This window comes from Cupressus sempervirens, chromosome 10, assembly GCF_028749045.1.
Source record: "Cupressus sempervirens isolate cs-2001-9-10 chromosome 10, ASM2874904v1, whole genome shotgun sequence".
Lineage (NCBI taxonomy): Eukaryota > Viridiplantae > Streptophyta > Pinopsida > Cupressales > Cupressaceae > Cupressus > Cupressus sempervirens.
In genome coordinates this window covers 132,014,484-132,036,495 of record NC_143127.1, presented here as the reverse complement: position 1 = coordinate 132,036,495, position 22,012 = coordinate 132,014,484, and the positions used below count along the sequence as shown (strand labels likewise).

At 37.6% G+C, this 22,012-nt stretch overlaps 1 protein-coding gene across 4 annotated transcripts in view; it reads left to right on the top strand.

Moving 5' to 3' along the window:
• The first annotated feature begins 238 nt into the window (after positions 1-238).
• Positions 239-22,012, top strand: part of LOC149532964 (uncharacterized) — a 224,985-nt gene continuing 203,211 nt past the window's right edge. The window contains exons 1-2 of one of the 4 annotated variants that reach the window (XM_089804558.1): positions 239-410; positions 1,567-1,630. In XM_089804558.1, coding sequence (XP_089660684.1) covers positions 307-410; positions 1,567-1,630 — 168 coding nt within the window. In that variant the 5' untranslated portion in view covers positions 239-306. The other 3 variants (XM_089804559.1, XM_089804561.1, XM_089804560.1) reach the window with 3 other exon arrangements.

Genomic DNA, 22,012 nt, shown 5'->3' with positions numbered 1-22,012 from the left:
TGAATCCCTGGTTACACTTTTTGAGAAGTGTAAAAACAATAGATTGGACTATTTTTTGTAGTCTACTTGTAACTCCAAGCTTACGCATAAAAATGCGTCTTCCCACTCATCTTTCAAGTGAAACAAATGATTTAGGTAAAATTCCAAAAATAAGAATTAAGATTTGCCAAACCTTGATTTGGCTAAATCCAGATTTGTAGAGTACAAATCCCAATTTCTACAATTTTACCAACGAAACGGACCCTTGGAATATTATTATGGTAAAAAAAATAATTTCCCAAGCTGCGCGGTTAAAACATATGAAGTATGGTGCAGAGACTATTTTCTGGAGGAGGATCGATTCTTTCGACAATCAAGGCTGGCTGCATTAACAGATATTTAGCCTACCCACTCAATTACATCAATATAAGGTAAACTATAATTGCACAGCTGAATCTTGCCTGGGCTGTTTAGTTGTATCATTACCTTTTACACAGTGTTTGATATATACAGGTCAACCTTGTTTATGCCTGACACTATATATGACGCCTGTAAATTGTAGTACAAAACCCAGGTTGCTAAATTGTAATTTAAAATCTGGCCCTTATCAACCCAAAAGCAGTGCTATATAGATCACGAAGTTAGACGATTTTCTATAAGAGACATGATGTGTTAAGTAAAAAGTGAAAATGTTAAAGTCTGTTTTCAATGAATACTCGGGGAAAAGTAATTGAACATTATTTTCAATGCATGGTTTGCCACAGTCGAATGATAGTTATATATTTCCAAATTATTTTTGAGGGTATTTGATATCCCAGTCATTCTTTGAATTATCCGTCTCTCAGCAGTAGTTATTTCTTTGATGACTCTATTTCTTGACTTTGATGCTCCGCTTGGCTCATTAGTTCTCCAGTCATTTCCTTGAACCACCTTTTGTGAGGAGCTATTTATTCAAGCGCCCATATTTCCTGGGTCGCACTGGTCCACTTTACACAAAAGTAGTCATCGTTTCATGTTGTAATCCATTGACCATCGATGACTCAAACCTAAGACAACCTCTTTGCTGCTGGAGTGCTCTACTATCGACCTACTTGTCTTCTTGGCGGTTTAGGGCTGAATGTTCTTCTTAGAAGTCACTGCACCAGAGAATGCTCATGGGGTGAAGTTGTATGGTTGATATAAGTGGAATGAACCGTTGCATTGTGTCAACAGTTACCGCTGAGACTTACTAGTGGGAGGTCGACCACCCTGTTAGTGCTCTAGCGAAGACATAACCATCAACTTTTTTCTCACATGCAATGCCACTTTGCTTGTTGCTCCAATAATATTTTTCATTGAGTTTATTCTTGTTTAATATAAAAACCTAGTCTTATCTGCTTGCTAGGTTTGAAATTAGACAAAATTTGAACATCACTTAAGTTTAGAACAACTATTGGTCTCTTGATTTTGTTGACGATTTCAAGTTTTTAATTCAATGTTTTTCTTAAGTTTTATGATTATCAGTTTTATGGCAAAGAAATGTTGAAAGAAACAGCCTATCGGCATTTGTCAGTCACCATATCTTTTGCTATTACAATTGGTTTACAGAATGGCGTCATCTTCCTCTGGAATGGATCTGACAGAGTTTTCTAAAGTTCTTTCGAAGGCATCGGTAAGTTGTCCCTTCATTTGTTAAAGAGTTATGCTGATGTGGAGATTATCTAGTGTTTGTTTACTTTGTTTTGAGAGTTACACTGCTTTGCATGCATATGTTTTGGAGTCTTTGTTTGGCATAATGGTCTGTGCTACTGGAAACCACATGACTGGTCCGTTGCACTCATAAATGTTCTTAATGCACAAAACTGAGCCTGGACAAGCTTTTGTAGCACGTGTGAGTGAATACCCTTTAATAGTAAGTCCTTGATTTTGTCTTGTTAATTTCCAAGTGACAAGGGCTTCCAAGAGCAATTTGTTGGTCAGGACCCATATTCTATGATGTACCGCCGAGAACGTAATCTGTAAATAAGATTTAGAGTGCAGCAACAATGTAAAATGTGCTTGAGACCAATAAAAAATTAATACAAATTACATTGATTTATGAATGTTTTACACATAAATTTCTTAGAGTGGTTGTAAAATGCATACCTCCCATCTCTTCTTGAGGGAGGGAAGGACAGTACATGTTAGTTTACTAAGTGTAGAATTAACGAATAGATTCTAGGCAAGATGAAGTGGTCCGTTTCTGAGCAGTTACTTAAAAGTTGGCACAACTTTGGACTTTGGTGGCAGAGCTGAAACTAAGATTGCATAGTAAAAAAATGTGGCCAGGGTACTGGTCCTCAACCTTGCAATGGGGTGGTTCCAAGCTTTGACTCCAGCAGGGGAGCAAAGGAAAACATAGCTAATGCTTCTGGCATGGGCATAAACTGGATGGTTTTAGTGCATATAACCTCATGTTTTGGTACATAAAACCTCTTAGGTTTAGCTTCTACATAGATCATCCTGATTTCATGATGCTGGTGGCTCAAGCGAGGAGTTCATCTAGTAGCAAGCACCCACTTTCCATGAACTCATGTGAAGTGGCTTGTCAAGGATCATGTATTTTCCTTGTAATATGATCTGAAATTCTTGGATAGTTTACATACTACTCTACACATAACTTATATTAGACTTGTGAATTTCATCATAGAGAAGCCAAGGTCTGTTCTATTGCTTCATGGCTTTAGATTTAGTTGTGAATACCATAGTTTGATTGTTGAAACACTACTGATTATCTTTTATAACTACTTGCACTTCTTTCCATTGACCTACATTGGTCCCTTGCAACTCTTTCATTCTTTCTAGGGTCTGGTGTGGTGGCCCCCTGCAAAAATATAATTTAATAATAATAAGAAGAATAAATTTATAAAAAAGAACAATATTAAAATAATAAAATAATAAATAAATATATAAGATGGTGTGATTAGTGACTAATCAAATCTAGTCGTTGTTATGAAGAGGATCAGTTAGTGAGACTTGTCCCATCTATTATGAAGGGTTGCAATCCTTTCTAATAGCAAGATATAAGACGTCATTCTCCGTCGTTCAATTCATCATGGGAATAGTAAAGGATAATAATTCTTTATATCTAATATTCAGAATACATATTAACAGTGCCTTTTAAAAGAAGATTCATTTTATTAAATGGCTGGCAAGTATCATATGACAGCATATTGATATGCTGTAATTTATCTATAAATCAGTGGTAAATTGCAGAAATATATATCTGCATTCTATTAGGACCAGAGATCCTTATTTATCCCGATATATATTAGATATATATCTGTTAATAGCAATATATATTTTCAAGTTATATAAATGAAACATTAATAATTTTATACAGAAATTATATTTCAATCCTATTACTATCTGATTAATAGAAGGGAAGTCTGTGATGTCACCACTTTTGGTTTCTTGGCAACTTGGATAACACCTACACTTTCCATTATTGAGTTGAAATAGTAATAAGGTTGGATATGAGTGTTAAAGATAGCTTAAATCTAATAACAAAATAACTAATCCTAATAAGGAACACCCAATTCAAACCCTAATTGAAAAATGTAGGATAAATTAAGTTCAGTTCCAACAAGGGACATTACATCTGGGCAGTGTTGCAATGAGTAAATTCCAACGATCGCACAGACATGGTATATTATTACGAATTGATCTTTCGTTCCTTGTTTCCAGTGAGTCCCTTGTGCTCGCTCTTTCTTTCTAGAATTTGGGCACTAGAGCAATAAGTAAATACAAACAATCACACAGACTATTAGTGTAGTTTTTAATTTCTTAGTAGGTTATTTATTTTTCCCTATATTACTATTTTTTTCCTACACTTTTATTAATCTTGCTTAGGTTAATAAAGCATGTCTTATTAGGTGAATGGTTGCGAGGTGTCACCTTCCTGCATGTGAGCATCCACTAGCTGTCTTGGGAAGATACTTTTCTATCTTTAGTTCGATAGATGGTTGCTGCTCATTGGTCGGTGTCGCCACCTCCTCCCTCTTCCTAGCCTATATAAGTGTGCTACCTAGCTTGTATTTGTATCTCTTGTTTTTGCATCCTCTTAATGCTATTTTGCTTCTAGCATTTGCATTACTCTCTTGGAGACTAACTCTGTGCTGCTATTTTGATTTTGTATAATTTGCATTTATAGTTTAGATATCTATTCTTTGCATTAGTTTTCTGGGTTATTAATCTTTTTAGATTCTAACATGGTATCAGAGCTTTTCTATGTGCAAGAGTGGATTTTAGTTTTCTTATTTGAGAGATTCGGGGGGGGGGGGTGGAGGGGCTAATAAATCTTATTGTAGGTTTTTGAAAAACCTAGTATGCTCTTCTCTTGGATCTTCAGATGATCTTGAGAATCAGAAAAGGTTGACAAAAATGTTTTTAATCTCTAGGGTTTCAATCTCAAATCTGATAACCAACTTGCATATTTGGTGTTTTCAATCAGTATTGCAGGTTCTAACATGTCATTGATTGACTTAGGTAGCTGATTCAACCTTTGCATGTCATCTTTTGGTTGCTGGAGTCGTTTCTTGGTTGTTGGGGCAGTTTTTTGTTGTTAAAGGCATTTGATTTACACTATAGCTACATCTTCTGTATATCATCAAGAAAAACACTTTCTGGGTTTTGTTTGCAGCACTGAAAAACCATCTGGGTATCTTTTAGTTTTTGCATGCAATTTGTATATTTTGCAGAATTGAGCACGAAAAGTTACAACCGTACCCCTCTCCGTTGGCAATCGCAAATTTGAACGTAGTTTTCAAATGCCTTGTTCTTGCTCATTCAGACTCCGATTTTGACGATTCTTGTTATGATTTTGGCTTTTTTTTTGTGCTCTATCCACTAGTGCAGTCATTTTTTGATTTTCATGCATGAATTTTTCAAAAATTGCAGATTCTCGGCCGTGACTTTGCACGGTTCTCATTTTTGAAACTTCAGAGGATCATAACTTTCTCATACGACCTCATATCGAGAAGATTCTTTTTTTGAAAAAGCACGATTTTTCGAGTAGATCACAGTGGTGCTATTTGTTTCCTTGAGTATTGTCCCCAAGTTTCACTTTCAGCATATGCTTTTCGTGAGGGTTTTGTAATGCATTGAAATCAAGACCAATTAGTAATTCTTGTTAGTGGTAATTGTAAACACTAAAATAAAGTGCCAAATCATATTTCTTTGGGGGGGGGGGGTGTTCTTTGATTGAGTAAAAGGGGGGGCATTGTCGTGGCTTGGTTCTCTTCTTTTTTTGGCATTTCTTCTCTGCATTTCTTCATCATGGATCAAACAAATATGCGAATCCTAACTCCATACAATTACTTTGAGTGGAAATCACACATGACAATTCACTTAAGGAAAGCTGGATTGAATAGGATAATATGGGACTTGAAACTGAACCTGATAAAGATGAAGATAAGCCTAAGTGGTTTAACAAATGTGATGAGGCATATGGAACATTGTGTTTGTCTATTTCTCTTGATTTGCTATTTCACATTGAGTCTTTGGATACACCAAATGAAAAATGGACAAAGCTAGAAACACTATTTGGCACACAAGATTCAATGAGGGGTCATATGTTGGAAAATGAACTAATTAGTTTAAGTCCAGGCAATTTTAACACAATCCAAGATTTCTTCACTAAATTAAAATCACTAAGGCTGCAGTTAAAACAATGTGGAATTGAAAAGAAAGATGAACAACTGATTCTTAGTATTCTCTCTAAGCTAAGTTCAGAATATTTTGTGTTTGTCTCTACCTTCTATGCTACTAAGGGTGCACTTGGTACTCAATTCACCATGCCATCTTTAGATGATTTTGCTGTCAATCTCACTTGAGAACAGGACAGGCTAATCCAGATGGACACTCTTAAGTCCTCTAAGTCATATGCCTTGGCTGCCAACCAAGGTGCAAGGAGAAGAAGGATCAGATACCGGTTACTTCAAAAGCAACTATTGATACCCCATCTTCCAAGGGTGATAAGCCTAAGAAAGAAAAGGTCCAATGTTCCTATTGTAAAAGACCCGATCATGATGAACATAAATGTTTGAAGAAACAAATTGATCACTTGACACACATTCTTGAGAAGAATAATATCAGTGTTCCTGAGTCTATCAAACATAGTTCTAATGAAGGGTTTAACAAGGCAAAAGAAAACAACAAGGGAAAAGGAAAGTGCTAGGCCCTTCTTGTAGTTGCTTCCTCACCATCGACTTGGGTTCTTGATTCAGGTGCTTCACACCACATGGCTTCAACTAAGGAAGAACTTGCATCCTTGGAGCCATGTACTATGCTTTCTATTTTAATGGGTGATGATACTCCTGTTGAGGTGTGTGTAAGAGGGTTTGTTGATGTGGGGGATGGCACATTCAATGATGTTCTTTGTGTACCCTCATTATTAACTAATCTCCTATCGGTATACCAGATCACTCACACAGGTTTTGGCAAGCGGGTTGAGTTCACTCCTGATTCAATGGAGATACGTGAGTTGCATGGTGATTATATAGTTGTAGTTTGGAGAGCGGATCATCAATCACGACTCTATCTGTTTTCTCACTTTGTTCTTGATCGTCCTTCGACTGTTTTGCTCACTCACTCTAATGATGTGAGTAAATTATGGCATGAGCGGTTTGGCCATCTTAACTTCCGCTACTTGCATAAGCTCAACTAGCAGAGCATGGTCATAGGGTTGCCTTTAGTTCAGTTCTTAGGCGGTGTTTGCCAAGGTTGCTTTCTTGGTAAGCATCCTAAGGAAAAGTTTGACAAAAGTAAGGCATGGAGAGCTTCACAGATACTAGAGTTAGTTCACAGTGATTTGGCTGGTTCATTTCAACATCCTTTCAGCAGGGCCCGATATGTCCTCACATTCATTGATGACTTTTCTCGATATACTTGGGTGTACTTTCTCAAACAGAAGTCAGAGGTATTTGATCATTTTTAGGAGTTCAAAATTTTTGTAGAGAAGCAATTCGGGAAAGCCATCAAAGTTTTGCGCACAGATAATGGTGGTGAGTATGTCAACCATCGGTTTGAAAGATTTTGCAATTCAGAGGGGATTGATTTGCAACATTCAGTTCCATACAATCCTCAGCGAAACGGTGTTGCAGAACGAAAGAATAGATTCTTGAAGGAAATGGAAAACTATATGATTCACTCTAGATCTCTTGCACCGCAGTATTGGGCAGAGCTCATTAACTGTGCTTGTTATATCCAGAACTATGTTCCTCATCGAGCCTTGAAGGGAGTTACTCCTTTTGAAGCTTGGAGCGGTCGGAAACCATCAGTTAAGCACTTTTGAGTTTTTGGCTCTCGTGCATGGGCCCACATTCCTGCAGAGAAACGCAAGGCCTTGGATCTGCAGAGCAAACCTTGCATATTTGTAGGTTATCCTGATGGTGTGAAGGGTTATCGGTTGCTCCGCCCTACTACACATGAGTTGTTGATTAAGAGGAGTGTTTAGCTTGAGGAGGGATCTTCAAACTCACTTTTTATCACTTCTCCAACTCCTACTTTGACATTGGAGTCACTTGGAATACATATCTTCTGATGAGTCAAAGTAGTCTTCTACCTCCACTTCCAATGTAGAGAGTGATTGAAAGGACTCGCCTCCTTCCTCTCCTAGTCATCATTCAAAGGGTGATGATTCCCCTCCAGATTCTCCATCTTCCGGTCCACTTCGGGCTAGACAGATCTTGCAGTCTGTAGGTGATTGGGTTGGGGATCCATCTGACACCAGGCATATTCGTTCACAGTTCTAGGATGCTCCTCATGTCTTCATTGCTACTGCTTCAGATCCACAGTCCTTTCATGAGGCTTCAAGTATTCTTGAGTGGGATACAACTATGCAGGAAGAGTATAGTTCCTTGATGAGGTACCATACTTGGGATCTTGTTCCTCTTGCTAAGGGAAGAAAACTTGTTCGATGTAAGTGGATCTATCAGACAAAATTTGCAACAGATGGGTCGGTTGACAAGCATAAGGCTTGCTTGGTCACCAAAGGATTCTCCCAAGTTCCTGGGAATAACTACTCTGAGACTTTTACGCTAGTTGCCCGAATGAATTCCATTCGACTTGTTCTTGCCATTGCTAAAGCTAATCATTGGGAAGTACATCAGATGGATGTGAAGAGTGCTTTTCTTCACGGTGACCTTCATGAGGAGATCTACATGGAGTAGCCACAGGGCTTCCTTCAGGATTCTTCACTTGTGTGCCGTCTTCGGAAGTCTCTCTATGGCCTCAAACAGGCTCCTCGGGCCTAGTATGCCAAGATGGACTCTTTCCTTCTATCAGTTGGGTTCACTCGGTGCCATTCTGATCCTAATGTCTACATTCTGCAACAGGGTGATTCACTTCTATTTTTGGTTTTGTATGTTGATGATTTGCTGATTACAGGAAGTTCTTCACCCACCATTAAGGCTGTCAAAGTTGCCCTTCAGGATAGTTTTTTGATGACTGACTTGGGCTTGTTGCATTACTTTCTTGAGATTGTTGCATTACTTTCTTGGGATTGAGATCTTTCAGTCTCTTTCCGGGATCACCATCACACAGTCCAAGTATGCTCTAGATTTACTCTTGAGGTTTCATATGGTTGATTGTAAGCCTGCTCCAACTCCCTTCCTTTCTGGAGTCAAACTTGAGGTTCAGTGTTCTCCACTTGTTGATGGCACCTTGTATTGCCAACTTGTTGGGAGTCTCATTTATTTGACTCATATGAGACCTGACATCTCGTATGCTGTAGGCATGGTCTATCGATTCATGCAGGAGCCTCATGAGCTGCACTGGAAAGTAGCCAAGCAGATCCTTCACTACATTCAGGGTTCTCATAGTTGTGGGATTCACTACGCAGCTGGTATTGAGCTTGATTTGGTGGGCTGCACAGATTCAGATTGGGCGGGTGATTCTTAGGATCGCAAGTCTACTTTAGGTTACAACTTCTCACTTGGTTCATGTCTTGTTTGTTGGTCGAGCAAAAAGCAGTCTGCTATTGCTCTATCTTCCACTAAGGCTGAGTATCAGGGGGCTGTAAATGCCTCCACTGATGCCATTTGGCTTTAACATCTTCTCACTGAGTTTGGTATCTAGAGTAGAAGGCCATTAGTCATATTTTGTGACAACCAGAGTGCCATTTAGATCTCACGGAATTCGGTCCATCATCAGCAGACCAAACACATAGAGATCCACATGCACTACATCCGGGAGCTCATCCATGGTCACGTCATCGACCTTCGCTATTGTGTGACTTTCGAGCAGGTTGCTGATAGCTTCACCGAACCCTTCACTAAGAGCAAGTTCCTTCATTTGCTAGCTTTGTTTGGGATGTGGGATGCTTCATCTTTTGGGGGGCCTCTTCCTCTCACTTAGAGTCCTGACTTTTTTTGGGGGGGTCTCTTTTCTCTCTCTTTTGGGGGAATTTTATGTACATGGGTACCTCATTAGGCTTGACTTGTCGGGACCCATTTCTACATCCACCTAAGCTTCGCTTATGGGGCGGTGTTAGTGTAGTTTTTAATTTCCTAGTAGGTTATTTATTTTTCCCTATATTACGAGTTTTTTCCTACATTTTTATTAATCTCATTCAGGTTAATAAAGCATGTCTTATTAGGTGAATGGTTGTGAGGTGTCATCTTCTTACATGTGAGCATCCATTAGCTATCTTGGGAAGATACTTTTCTATCTTTAGTCCGATAGATGGTTGCTCCTCATTGGTCGGTGTTACCACCTGCTCCTTCTTCCTAGCCTATATAAGCATGCTACTTGGCTTGTATTTGTATCTCTTTTTTTTGCATCCTCTTAATGCTATTTTGCTTCGAGCATTTGCATTACTCTCTTGGAGGCTAGCTCTGTGTTGCTATTTTGATTTTTTATCGTTTGCATTCATAGTTTAGATATCTATTCTTTGCACTAGTTTTCTGGGTTTTTAATCTTTTCAGATTCTAACACAGACATGATAAATGACCAAGTGAACTTTCCTTCCATTGCTTCTATCATTGAAGATTGAAATGATCTGTACGATGCTAGGGTTTGGGGAACTTCTATATTTAATTTGTAAATGAAAATTAGTAGAGAACACAATAAGTAAGCAGAGGCTTTTCTGTTTGATGCTGCTTTTGTTTGATATGGCATCAGCCATTTATTGTGTCAAGCAAGATAAGTGAAAAGTGACCGTTACATGAGAAAGCAACATTTTTATCATTATGTTCTCAATTCATACAGAGGGCCTGTACTTTTGCTATTCTGACTATTAAGGAGTATGTCATTCCCAATATTCTCCCCTAATAATTCGATAGTTACTAAAATAGGGAAAGTACTTGAAAATACCAAAATTCGATAAATGATCATATTGACTGAATTGCAATTGCAAGAGTTTTTGATAATGGGATGGCTTTGTCAAATTTGTCACTGCCTTTTTAATCTGCGTGAAGAATTTGATGAGTTGGCTTATTTATAATTGGCCCCTATGCTACTCTTCTACTATACAACTTTAAAATTTCAAGAAACAACCAATTTCTTCATAGAGAGGGATTAGGTCTTTGAGAGATCATAAAAATTCAACCCTAATGAACGAACCTTATCTATGTCTGAATTTTGCATTTATGGGAACCTGCCATGCTTTTATCTGTTCAAAACATCAAATATTTTAAACAAGAAGTTGTAGCTTATAAAATTTGTTTTTTTAATTTTTCCCTCAATGGATCTATCAGAAATTAGGCCCAGAGTAAAAGAGGGACCAGCAAAGGATTTTTTTTCCTGTCAAATACCAAAGGATTCATGAGTGATGTTCTCTATGATAGAAAAAACAAAGGATGCATAGGGAGGGGATTCTAACAGCAAAGAAATTCAGACATTAAATTGGCAATTGGATATACCATTTGAAACCTGCCCATTATTCTGAGTAAAATATATGTAGACAATCCTAAAAAGCCAGTTTCCATTCAAATGGGCTCTGTGGTAAAAATATCATTAACAAAAATCTGATAAAGACAATGTAAAAAGTAACAAAAACTATTGCTATGTGGACTGTGAAGTTTCTCAGTTGTCATTTGCCACTGCAGGTGCTCTTGGCCATGCCTCTGTTCACAGGAACTGCATATTGCATAAGGGTTTTCATTTGAAAGAAACATTGGCATCATTAGTAGCATTGAGATAAGATAAATTTATTAATGTTCAACAAAAGAACAACAAAAAGGTCCAAGGTAGCGCTAGAAACAAAACTAAGTCAAGAGGAAACCACTAAAACAAAACAAAAATAAAGTATCATATGACAAAAAGCAAAGAACTAAAGCAAGAGGAAACTGTTAATGTTTTGCCCAGAATTAACGATAAACAAAAATAGGGAAGAACCAAAGTAGATACAAGGGAAACACAAGATTATCTAGGGAAAACTCTTCTACATGAAGGAAAAAAGCTTAGCCACACAACAATAATATTACTTCTATTGATAAAGAAATGTTCGAGTACAATGCTTTCCACTAAATACATGATATATAATGATTTGAGAGACTCTTCATCTCACAACTAGATGCCTCTTCAATTTGCTAAAACAAGTCTTTTCATATTTCCAAATGTATGCCTCTTTGCATGACGCATGACACCTGTTTTTTACATGTAATTTTATTTGAAATATTATCATAAATATCCTCTCCAGCTGTAAACACAATTTATCTCTATTTCAGCAATTATCAAAGTCAGAGATAAAGATTTCTATTACAACTACAATCTTCAAAACTCCCTCTTAGCAAGAGAGAGATCTTTAGTATGGCAAGCACACATAGCTGTAAGCAAAGATGTCAATGATAGTTCTCATCATATAGATAAAGCATGTTATCTCAACATAACATAATCCACCATAGTTGCTTCATAGGCTCATAAAATTAAAGTCATGGAGTCACCCACATCACTTCCACCAAGCCTATTCGTAGAGGGTGGTTCACCACACCTACTCATAGAGGGTGGAATTAGGGCTTTCACCTCATACTTCCCCCAGAGAAGAATGCATTTCCACCATGTCTAGTTGCAGAGGGTGGTCCACCATACCTACTCACAAAGGGTGGAATAAGGGCCTTCACCTTAGTCTTCTCCCAAAGAAGAATGTATTTCCACCATGTCTACTCGCAAAGGGTGGTCCACCATACCTACCTGCAAAGGGTGGAAGGAGGGCTTTCACCTCAAACTGCTCCCAGAGAAGAATGCATTAACAAGGGCTAGCACTTTGAACTTCTCTCACAAAGAAGTATTCATTGCAAGCATGAATAATTATGGTCAAGATTTTATCTCAACAGAAACTCCTCCTTAGTAGATTACTACAATAAAATAGATGATTCCAATATGATTTCCCTTTGTCATGTAATCTCCCTCAGAAGGTGAAAAGTCTTCCTCTAAATATGATCTTCCTCTTAATATAATGAGATGTATCATCAATCCCATGACTGCAACCAACATTCTCATGTTCATTGATCTCTAGTCAGCATATAATCTCTCATCATCTTGATGCATCCTGCAATCAAGAGAGATTAATAAAATCAACCTATCATAAATATCAATGCTAAAAGCATACTATTTCCAGTTATATAATAAAAAATGATTAATCATAGAATACTTATCTCTTTGTAGTGAGATCTACGAAAGGATACTGTTGCCTTTCAAATCCTCTGCAACTTGTAGAAGCTCCGCAGTCCTAGTAACACAAAATCCTAGGGTATTAGCAGCACACGACCAAATTGGTTGGATACAGTAATTGCCTTAAGCTGTAAGCTTTATCGCCTCCTGACCATCAAATTCATCAGAATTCAATTGAAAATGTCATACTTTCATAGAAAGTACACACACAGTAATAATTGATGCTAGTTGAAATGAGTGCAAGAAGAAAATATCCTTGAATCTCCTGCTGTAATTGCTAACAAACAATTACAAAATATCATCATCATCCCCTTAAACCATTTAATTTAATGTCACCTCGAAAGTTTAGGGCTTCTAGAAACTCCAATGGCAAAATCAAATTCAAAACAATACATGTACAAAGAGACACTGGATGTCGCATATTTTTCAGTTAACATTCGGGGCTAAACTACTGCCACAAAATTCCTATCATAAAAATGCTGCTGCAGTTTACATTATATACAAGCATCGATATTCTAAAACAGTTGCCTAGGAATAGAGAGTTGCAAGTTGAAACCACAATGCACAAAATCATTTCATCTTTCTGATTAGCCTTGAAGAAAAAATATTTGCAAACTTGTACATCAAAATCCCTAAAGACTGTTACAAATTGCAAGAATGTGTCCATTCTATTCAGAATTTCCTCACATTTATGGCAACAGATGCACAAAGAATGTATACATTAACGGGATTTGTCTTGCAAACGTAATATTCAGAAAATGACTAAAAGAAAGATCTCAAAGACTACCAAAATATTTTAGGCTTGATGAGTCTAAAAACTTAAAGGGTTCGATCATGCAAAGTAGCAGATTGCAGAATATAGAAGATATATCAGAAAAGAAAAATGACTCCGCATTCAAGAGAACTCTAATGAACTAAATAAGAGTTAGAAAACCCATTTCAAGTAAAATATGAATTTGAAAGCAAGCTTTGGATACAAAGTATCACAATCCACAAATAGCAAAGGTTCATAAGCCCCAAATACTAGATTATAAATACAATATCTAAAGCAGAAACACGCTTTTAACCAAAAAAAATCAAAAGAAATTTTTTTCCGATCAAAATCCAGTCATGAAAATTCAGAGTAGAAGCTCCAATCTTTCAAGAATTTGGAATAAAAAACCTAGCCTGTAAAGGAAAAAAATGTATACCAAGAAAACTGGTCAATGACAAATGTAACCCACGACCTGAAATTTAAAGGAGGAAATCCTCATTTCAAAGAAAATGAAAATTTCCAAATAAAAAAAATGATAATGCGGTCAGACAAGTATATAGAAATCGTTTGTTCAAAGTAAATCATGACCAGTCGATCTAAGCTACAAAATTCTTAGAGTTCAATCCTCACTTCTCCGTCAAATAACATCTGTTAGATACCTCAAAATCAATTAAAGCCTCAAATTTATGACACAAAACATCGAATACACCAAAAATGAAAGGAAAATCAATTGTGTGTCCTCAAACTTTGTCCAATGAATCTTCAAATCCATGTCCAAGCAATACAAAAAGTGACACAAAATATTCAAATATATGTCCAAAAACCTTATCAAACAACTCAAATGAGCTAATGAATCAAATCCGAACCAAAATTTCTGTTCGCATAGGAAAATGCATTAGACCAAATTGAAGACAGATAAGAAGAAAAATAAAATCACAAGAATCCGCAATAGGAGAACTTAAAAAACAGAGAAATTCCCTTATGTGCTGTTATCAACCTAGCTTTGATACCATGTTAATGTTTTGCTTAGAAATAAAGATAAACAACAATAAGGATGAACAAAAATAGATGCAAGAAATACACGAGATTATTTTGGGAAAACCCTTCCACTTGAAGGGAAAAAGCCCAACCACACAACAAAAATATCACTTTTATTGATAAAGAAATGTTCGAGTACAATGCTTTCCACTAAATACAATATATATAAATAATTGAGAGACTCTTCATCTCACAACTAAAGGTCTCTTCAATTTCCTAAAACAAGTCTTTTCATATTTCCAAACACATGACACATTTTCTACATATAATATTATTGCAAATATTATCATAAATATTGTTACATCTCAAATTTTTGCTCAATTTAAAATAATCTCCTAGCTGTTGAGAATTCATGTGAAGTTAGTTGACCGGTAAAGTTGTTGAGATATTTGATCATGTGAAATGTAATTTATGGTTGTTTGTTATTATTAAATATAACATATTATGCTTGAATTTCATATGAAATGTTCGTTAACCGTTATGCTTGAAATTGAAAATGAATATTATGGAAATTGAAAATGATTATGTGAAATTTTTAAATTTATTTGATATTTTAGAAACATGGAAATATGTTATCACTTTGGGTGCTTTCCTCTTTGTAGGAGCACGATGAAGGGGGTGGAGTATTGCCAAAATGGGAGTTACAAATGGGGCACCAAATCCATTGTTAGACCATTAGGTATGAAATCTAACTACCTTGATCAAGGATGAAACGACTAGAAAACCAAGAATGTACAAAGGCCGACCATGAGCTAACCAGTTGAAATTATGACATTAAAAATATAAAGAAAAGATTATCTTCATAATGTGGTTTTATATATATATATATATAAAGGCTACTCATACAAGCATGAATATAAATGATGATTACACTATATTAAGGCATGAATATGAACATTATTATTGCTATCCTTATTATTTTTGGACCATGGCGATAGCTTTATTATTTTGCCTTGAGCAGAGCCACCTTTCATATTTCTTTTTATTTCATCAGGCTTTATATTTGTTCATCATAATTTATTCATATTTGAAACAATAGCCTTGATGGACGCCTCGCCACCTCACAATTTCTTGCGTAACTAAGCATGCATTCGGGAGCCTTCTTGCGTACCTATGCTTCCTCTTAGTTTTGGATTATTATTGCCTTTTACCATTTTGGTCTGGAACTACAATCCAAGTATCACTTTTGCTTCTCGCTGTGAATCATTTTGCTTGCTAGAGCTTCTATTCTTTCCAAAGCTAGTGTGTGATCATTTACAATGATTTCTTTAAAAGAGCTGATTACTGGCTAAGATATCCAACGTCCCTATACAGGATGAAGACATAAGATTTGACTTGCACAGGGAAGCCGACATATTCAACATCGATCGATTGCATTTTCAAGTCGAGCTATACCATTCTTTAGGTCATGAATTATAATCTGATTTCTCTTAATATCTTTTAGAATTACCGATTTGCCTATCAAGGAAGGCTTCGTTATTTCTTTCTTAGTCTAGAGTTTTGGAATGATTATTAGCTTGCATATTTCTTTCTCTTGTCTTTCTCCTATACTGATATAAGAAGGAGCCATTATGTTAATGGAAGAATATGTTCATGAAATCACACTGAGTCTGAATATGCATTCTTAATAAATCTCTATTAGAAAATGCTAGCTTGTATAGGGATATTGTCAATATACCTTATGAGATGAGTGCAATGCCTGCATGATAATGGATTAATCTTAAAGGAATTACATTTCTTATTTGTAATGCCATAGGCTAGTTTGGGCATAATAAGACGACAATGTTTATATTCAAAAACTAGATATCACTTAAGAAATCACCTAGGAATTCATCCATGAGAACCAACATGGTCGAGATGAAGGGTGTGAATGGAAATATACCTGCAAGGAAAAATAAATACAAATCAGTTATAATACTCAAATCTAAATAACTAAGTCAGCTCATGGCAATCCTTTTTATAGTTTCTTGTTGTCAAGTTAAGTAGTGGGTGATCGGGCTTGTACAATGCCCATCCAAAATCCTTGACCAAGGTAGCTTAGTGGCATGATTGCTGTTGTGATCACTAGAGGTCAGAGTGCTAGCAGTTATAAGATAGGTTGATTGGAAGGTGTCCACAACCTCATTAGCTGACTAGTCGACACTCTAACACCTGGATGCTCAGTGGGAGGATAGTGACGTTTCAAGCCTAATCCCAGGGGTAGGGAGGGCCTTTCTTGATAGAGATCGTGTGGGGATACTTAAGGGTCTGCGGTTGGGAGGATAAGCCCATGACAATGGTTCTCCTCTCTTCCAAATGCCAAGGCTTTCACAACACATGGACCATTATTTGCATTCTCTTGGGTACTCATTTTCTTGTTTCCGCACACACACACACACACACACACACACACACACACACACACACACACACACACACACACACACACACACACACACACACACACACACACACATATATATTGTTGCCAAATTTTAGTTTTTCCCCTTTGGGTTTGTAGTTGTTAGTGTTCTTTAGGATTTTGTTCAAGATTGCTTGTCATGGTAGTCATTTGGTAACTCACTTCTCATCAAATCCCTTAGGCTCCCACCTTGCGTCATTTCCGAGTATCCTTTGCTGTACTATTCCCTATCCCTCTATGCGGGTTTCCTGCCATTATAGTGCATATGGGATTTAGGTAATTTAGGTTTGGTTGGGATGTGTTGTAAGCTTCTTCCCGATGAGAAGTGAGTTCTCCTTGTTTCTGTAACTCCTATCTTACACCAGCATTCTCATGTCCTTCGGACTCCAAGCAATTTGACTAGCTATCCGACTTGGCGAAGTTCAACAAGCATGTACCTGAAGAACAAAGTGTCGATAGCATTAAACAAATGTATTCATGCTTGACCTATGAGTTAAAGAGCCAAAAAAGTGCAAGTTAGAGGCAAGAATGTCTCGAGTCAGAATTTCGAGGTAAAAATCCATTTTTATGAAGAGGAACGGGTCTTTGGGTTTTTAGTTGCTCACTGATGGAAACAAAAATATTCTATTTTATTTCCAAAGCCAGCATAGCTTGTGCTTGATTCCAAGTCTTTATGCATAAATGAAACCCAGGCATGATGCTAAAAGGAATTAATATGAACCTGTGATGAGGGATCCAAGCTCAAAATCCCACCTCAAGCTATCAGATTGAAGCCAAGGGAAAATGTTGTAGAATGTTTCTTCCTTCGGAAAGTGCTGCTTCTAGGGGGATTTTCCATCCTAAGGGAATATAAAAGGCTTCTTCTTTGAAGACTTAAAAAATAAGGAACTAAATGGCCATAATATGCGAAGATTCCACGAAGATGCCCAAAAGATGCTTCTGGTAAAGTTAGTTGTAAAGGTGCAACTCCGACATAAGAAAATCAAGTGTTGAGTGCTTAGGGCGAAGAATGAGAAAATGAAGTGCTCGAGGTATTGAAGGATCATTCCCTGCACTGTGATTCCAAATCAAAGGAAATCTAGGCTTACGGAAAAGTAGATCCGTGCTTTGTCCTCCGCACATATTATGTTATAAATCCTCACTTTGGATCCTGAAGTAGACAAGGTACTTTCTGGTAAACTAAAAACCCTTGTTTTGGTAAGTGGCTTTTCACGATATGAATCCACTTTAAGTGAAGTAATATGGTTTCCGGATTTATGAAACTTTATGTGCACGAAAATAGAAAGTTTTAAATAGCTGTTGATTATCAAATTTATTGCAAATCTCACCGTTATGAATTTTTATTGAGCTTAATTTCATTCGTGTGGTGCCAATGTTTGGATTTCTGCATCTATTTCATCGGAATTGTCTCAAAATTGTTTCCTCATTGTTTTAATGGCTATTTATCGAGAATTGCATCCTCTGTGAAATCATAGTAAATGGCAATTAGAGCAACAGGTTATGATAAACTTATAGGCCTGGAAAGTGAGTTAAAGGATTTAATTGATACATCATCCAAGTTCTACTACTTTGGTGATCTTCACAGAATGCTTAATTCTGAGCCCATCCACCCGATTACCAAGAAGTTGAAAGAGAGTGGATTAGTGGAAGTTGTCGATTTTCCCATTCATGTGCAGGCTCTAGAGCTGGTCAGAGAATGCATCGAAAGATATGATTCAGAGATGAAGCAAATCTTGCTTCCTAATTAATCTATCCTTCTTTCAATAAACAAGGCCTTGATGCAGTCTGCATTCGGTGTCCCAGTGAAGGAGGAATATTGTGATATCATTTTCGGATCCTTTGCATCCATGGTTAATGAGAAGAAAACTTTGAGAAGGGAAGATATGTAGAGGACCTGATTCCAAACGCCTCGCTCAAAGAAGAGCAAGATGCTAAAAACCCTTTTTGGGACCAATTTAAAAGGGGAGATTGTTGATATCCTAGCATTAGTGCTCAGATCAAAAGGAGGAAATTTTGGAATTTATTGAGCACCACTTCTTCCTGGTGCAAGCCATTTGTGCTGAAGGTGTGGAAATTTACTGGGCCCAAATTATATGTGATGAGCTCGCCTCATGGTTGAATTCAGCTATGGCATTCAAACATTTTTACATGTCTTCTTATTTAATCTATGCCTTGGCTACGCATCACCTATGGCCGGGTCTTCCCAGCATTGAAGACTACAATGATAGTACAAGGGTGTATGAATTCTACCCATACCTCCAGCTGCAGAGGAGCTTCGAAGAATACGTGAAAGTGAACGACACCTTCACTATGAGATTATGTCGAGAATTGCAAGGCTGACCCGAGTGAAGATTTTCACTAGAAGCAATTTTGGCTATTAGCCAGTTCGGATGCTCTTTCATCCAATTTTCGAGTTTCTCCTACCCACGGATTGGTGCTTTTGATGGTTTTCCCAAAAGACTTCCTAGGTACTCGGAGAACAAGGTTGTTCTTGTCGAATTGTGTCAGCAAATACTTGAAGTGAACACCTTGTGTTCAAATGTAAAGAAGATAGCTATGATTTCCTTCCCCATAGCGGTTGGACCCTATTTGTGTGCTTCTAGATCCGATGCTTGGAATCTAGTAAAGAATTTTGAAAGTAAAATCAAGTTGATTGATAATGAGGTACTCAGGCCTCAATATGACCTAGTAAACTTTGTGAGAGATCTTTTGAAGTTGGGATACGCCTACAAACATGTTCCAAACTTTGAAATTTTTGGGCTGGATGTCTTAATGAATATCGAACTCGGGAGAAGTTTTTGTCTCGGTTGACAATTGATAAAATTAAACTATATAATGACTATTGATGTTTCAGATCTTGCCGATGATGGCTCCTGCATGCAACCTTCGTCTTACAGGTATTAAAGGCACTCCCATTATGTCTACCCCGCCTACAGGTCCTATCATCAATATCATGGAGGTCCTAATGCATGGGATCATAAAGAGGACGGACAAATGGGTAGAGTGGACTTGAGTGAGAAAGAACAGAACAGGAAGCAGAGGCTCCATTGGTGGAGTATCTTCCGGAGCTGCCCGGTAGACTATAGTGACCGCGAATACTGTTGCTACTTCAACATCTGCAGGTCCAACCCAGTCCATCAGCCAAGGTGGAGATCAACCTCTAGACAAGAATGTCCCAATTACCCCTACTTGTGGAGGAGGATTCCTTCTAGATACAAGAAAGGTTGGGGAGAAGGAGAAAGAAAAAGAGTAGGAGCAAGAAAAATCAGTGGCTAAGCCTGCCTTCCCTATCCAAGTTATCAATCTGGATGGTGACACTAACCCCATGGATGGTCAAGAATAGGATACATCACAGTAGGGGGATACTTTGGACCTCTTAGTAACCAAAGTCCACTACTTTCCCCACTATTTCTCAGAGCAAGCAAACTCCCCCAGTGGCAAGAAAACTCTTTGATCCCACTACTTTGCAATCAGCGATCAATTTCCTCTCAACCAAGTCATGGTTGGAGGAGACCATCGATTGGAAGAAGCAGAGATATGAAGAAGCCGCTCCATCTAAGGACCTTATCACACAGACAACTTCTTCTCAGCCACAATTGAAGAAGACAAAGAAGCAAAAATCTATGGCAGCATTGGCCATTGATCCCTCTACTGGCCACATGTTGATGGAAATAGCAGAGCCTTAGAAGTAGGACAAGTTCCATGAGCTCTCTGCCGATGACTTTCAAATCAGAACGGTGGACATTGGTATTCCTGTTCATGATTCCATGGTAAATATATGGAAGTTTGCTAATGAAAAGATAGAAGACAGATTGGAGGAGTTGAGGGCGGAGAAAGAGGTACTCAAGGCCTCAAACAAAGAGCTAATGGACTACATAAGGTCTGTATTTGGAAGCACTTCAACTAGCATATTTGACCCAAATGTAGAAGAAGGCAAGACAATAAGAACTTGCTTTTAAAGCTGTAGCAAGAAATACAATTTGGTCAAATTGGTAGATCATGGATTGATCAGATGAAGGCACAAGGTCCCCCACTTATTGAGAATTTGGAAACCTACTATTAGATGCTCACAAGTTAAGGGAGGCAACTTCTAGTCATCAAAGTACTATGCAAAATGCAACAAATAGACTGACAAAGCAATTGGCACTGTAGCAAGAAGTGATCGATATGAAGACCAACGTTGCCATATCCCACGAGATCCTTAAAACAGGTAAAGAGCCATTGTTTCATTGGAAACAATCTTTGGAGTATATAGCGGAAAGCTATGCAAGATCTGCAAGTGAGCTTAAAGATGTACATGATCTAGTGCAGCAGGTTATAGAGAAGCTCTTTGAATACTTGAAGGTGCTGCACACAGAGTCATATGTATTTGACAATGGCCAATTGGTAGACATTGAGCGGATGAAGACCAAGTTCCTAGCACTTGTTGATGAGGCCACTGATCTACTCGACTTCTAGATGTCAAAGATCCAAGAGCTTTCATCGGCAATCTCCATCTTAAAATGGGTATCGGAAAAGTTCTAATCAAAAGTCACCAGAGTGGATGAGTTGACAGAGATGCACGACTACTGGATGATTCGAGTTGATAATATCATAATCCCAGGTGTTGACGAGTTAGATAAAGTAATGGATGCAATGAAGGCTTATAGAGCCAAGGCAATGACTTCGAAGAAAGCATGATGCTCTGATATTCTCTTGGACATCTGTCATTCTCTCTTTGCTATCTCATTTCTCTGTTGTAGCCACTTTTGGCATTTCCTCAGTAGGCTTAGACTCTGTAATGGATGATGACTTAGTCAAGTCCTATTTGTAGCCTCCTCCATTTAGAGATGCTCTACATTGCAATCATCAAATGGAACCAGCCATTTTGAAGAGGCCTATATATGTAACCTTTTGAGAAATTAATAAGATTGACAAAGTTATTTGTGGGCGCTCCCCTATAGCTGGGACTACTGTGTATGACTTTGAGTCTACATGTTAATTTTGCTGTTCATTTAGTTATTGTATGATGTTTGGAATGAATGTGCTGTAATTGAAATTGAATGATTGCGAGTAAACTTGGTTTTATTGCTTTCATCTCAGTGGATTGTAAGGTTTACTTTTTTCAGCGTAAGCATTATTCTTCTCCTTGTGTTGTGCACTATAGTTCGTGTGCGTTTCAGTTAATTGTTTGAGGAGTTCGGGAAACAATTAATGAAGTAGCCAAAAAG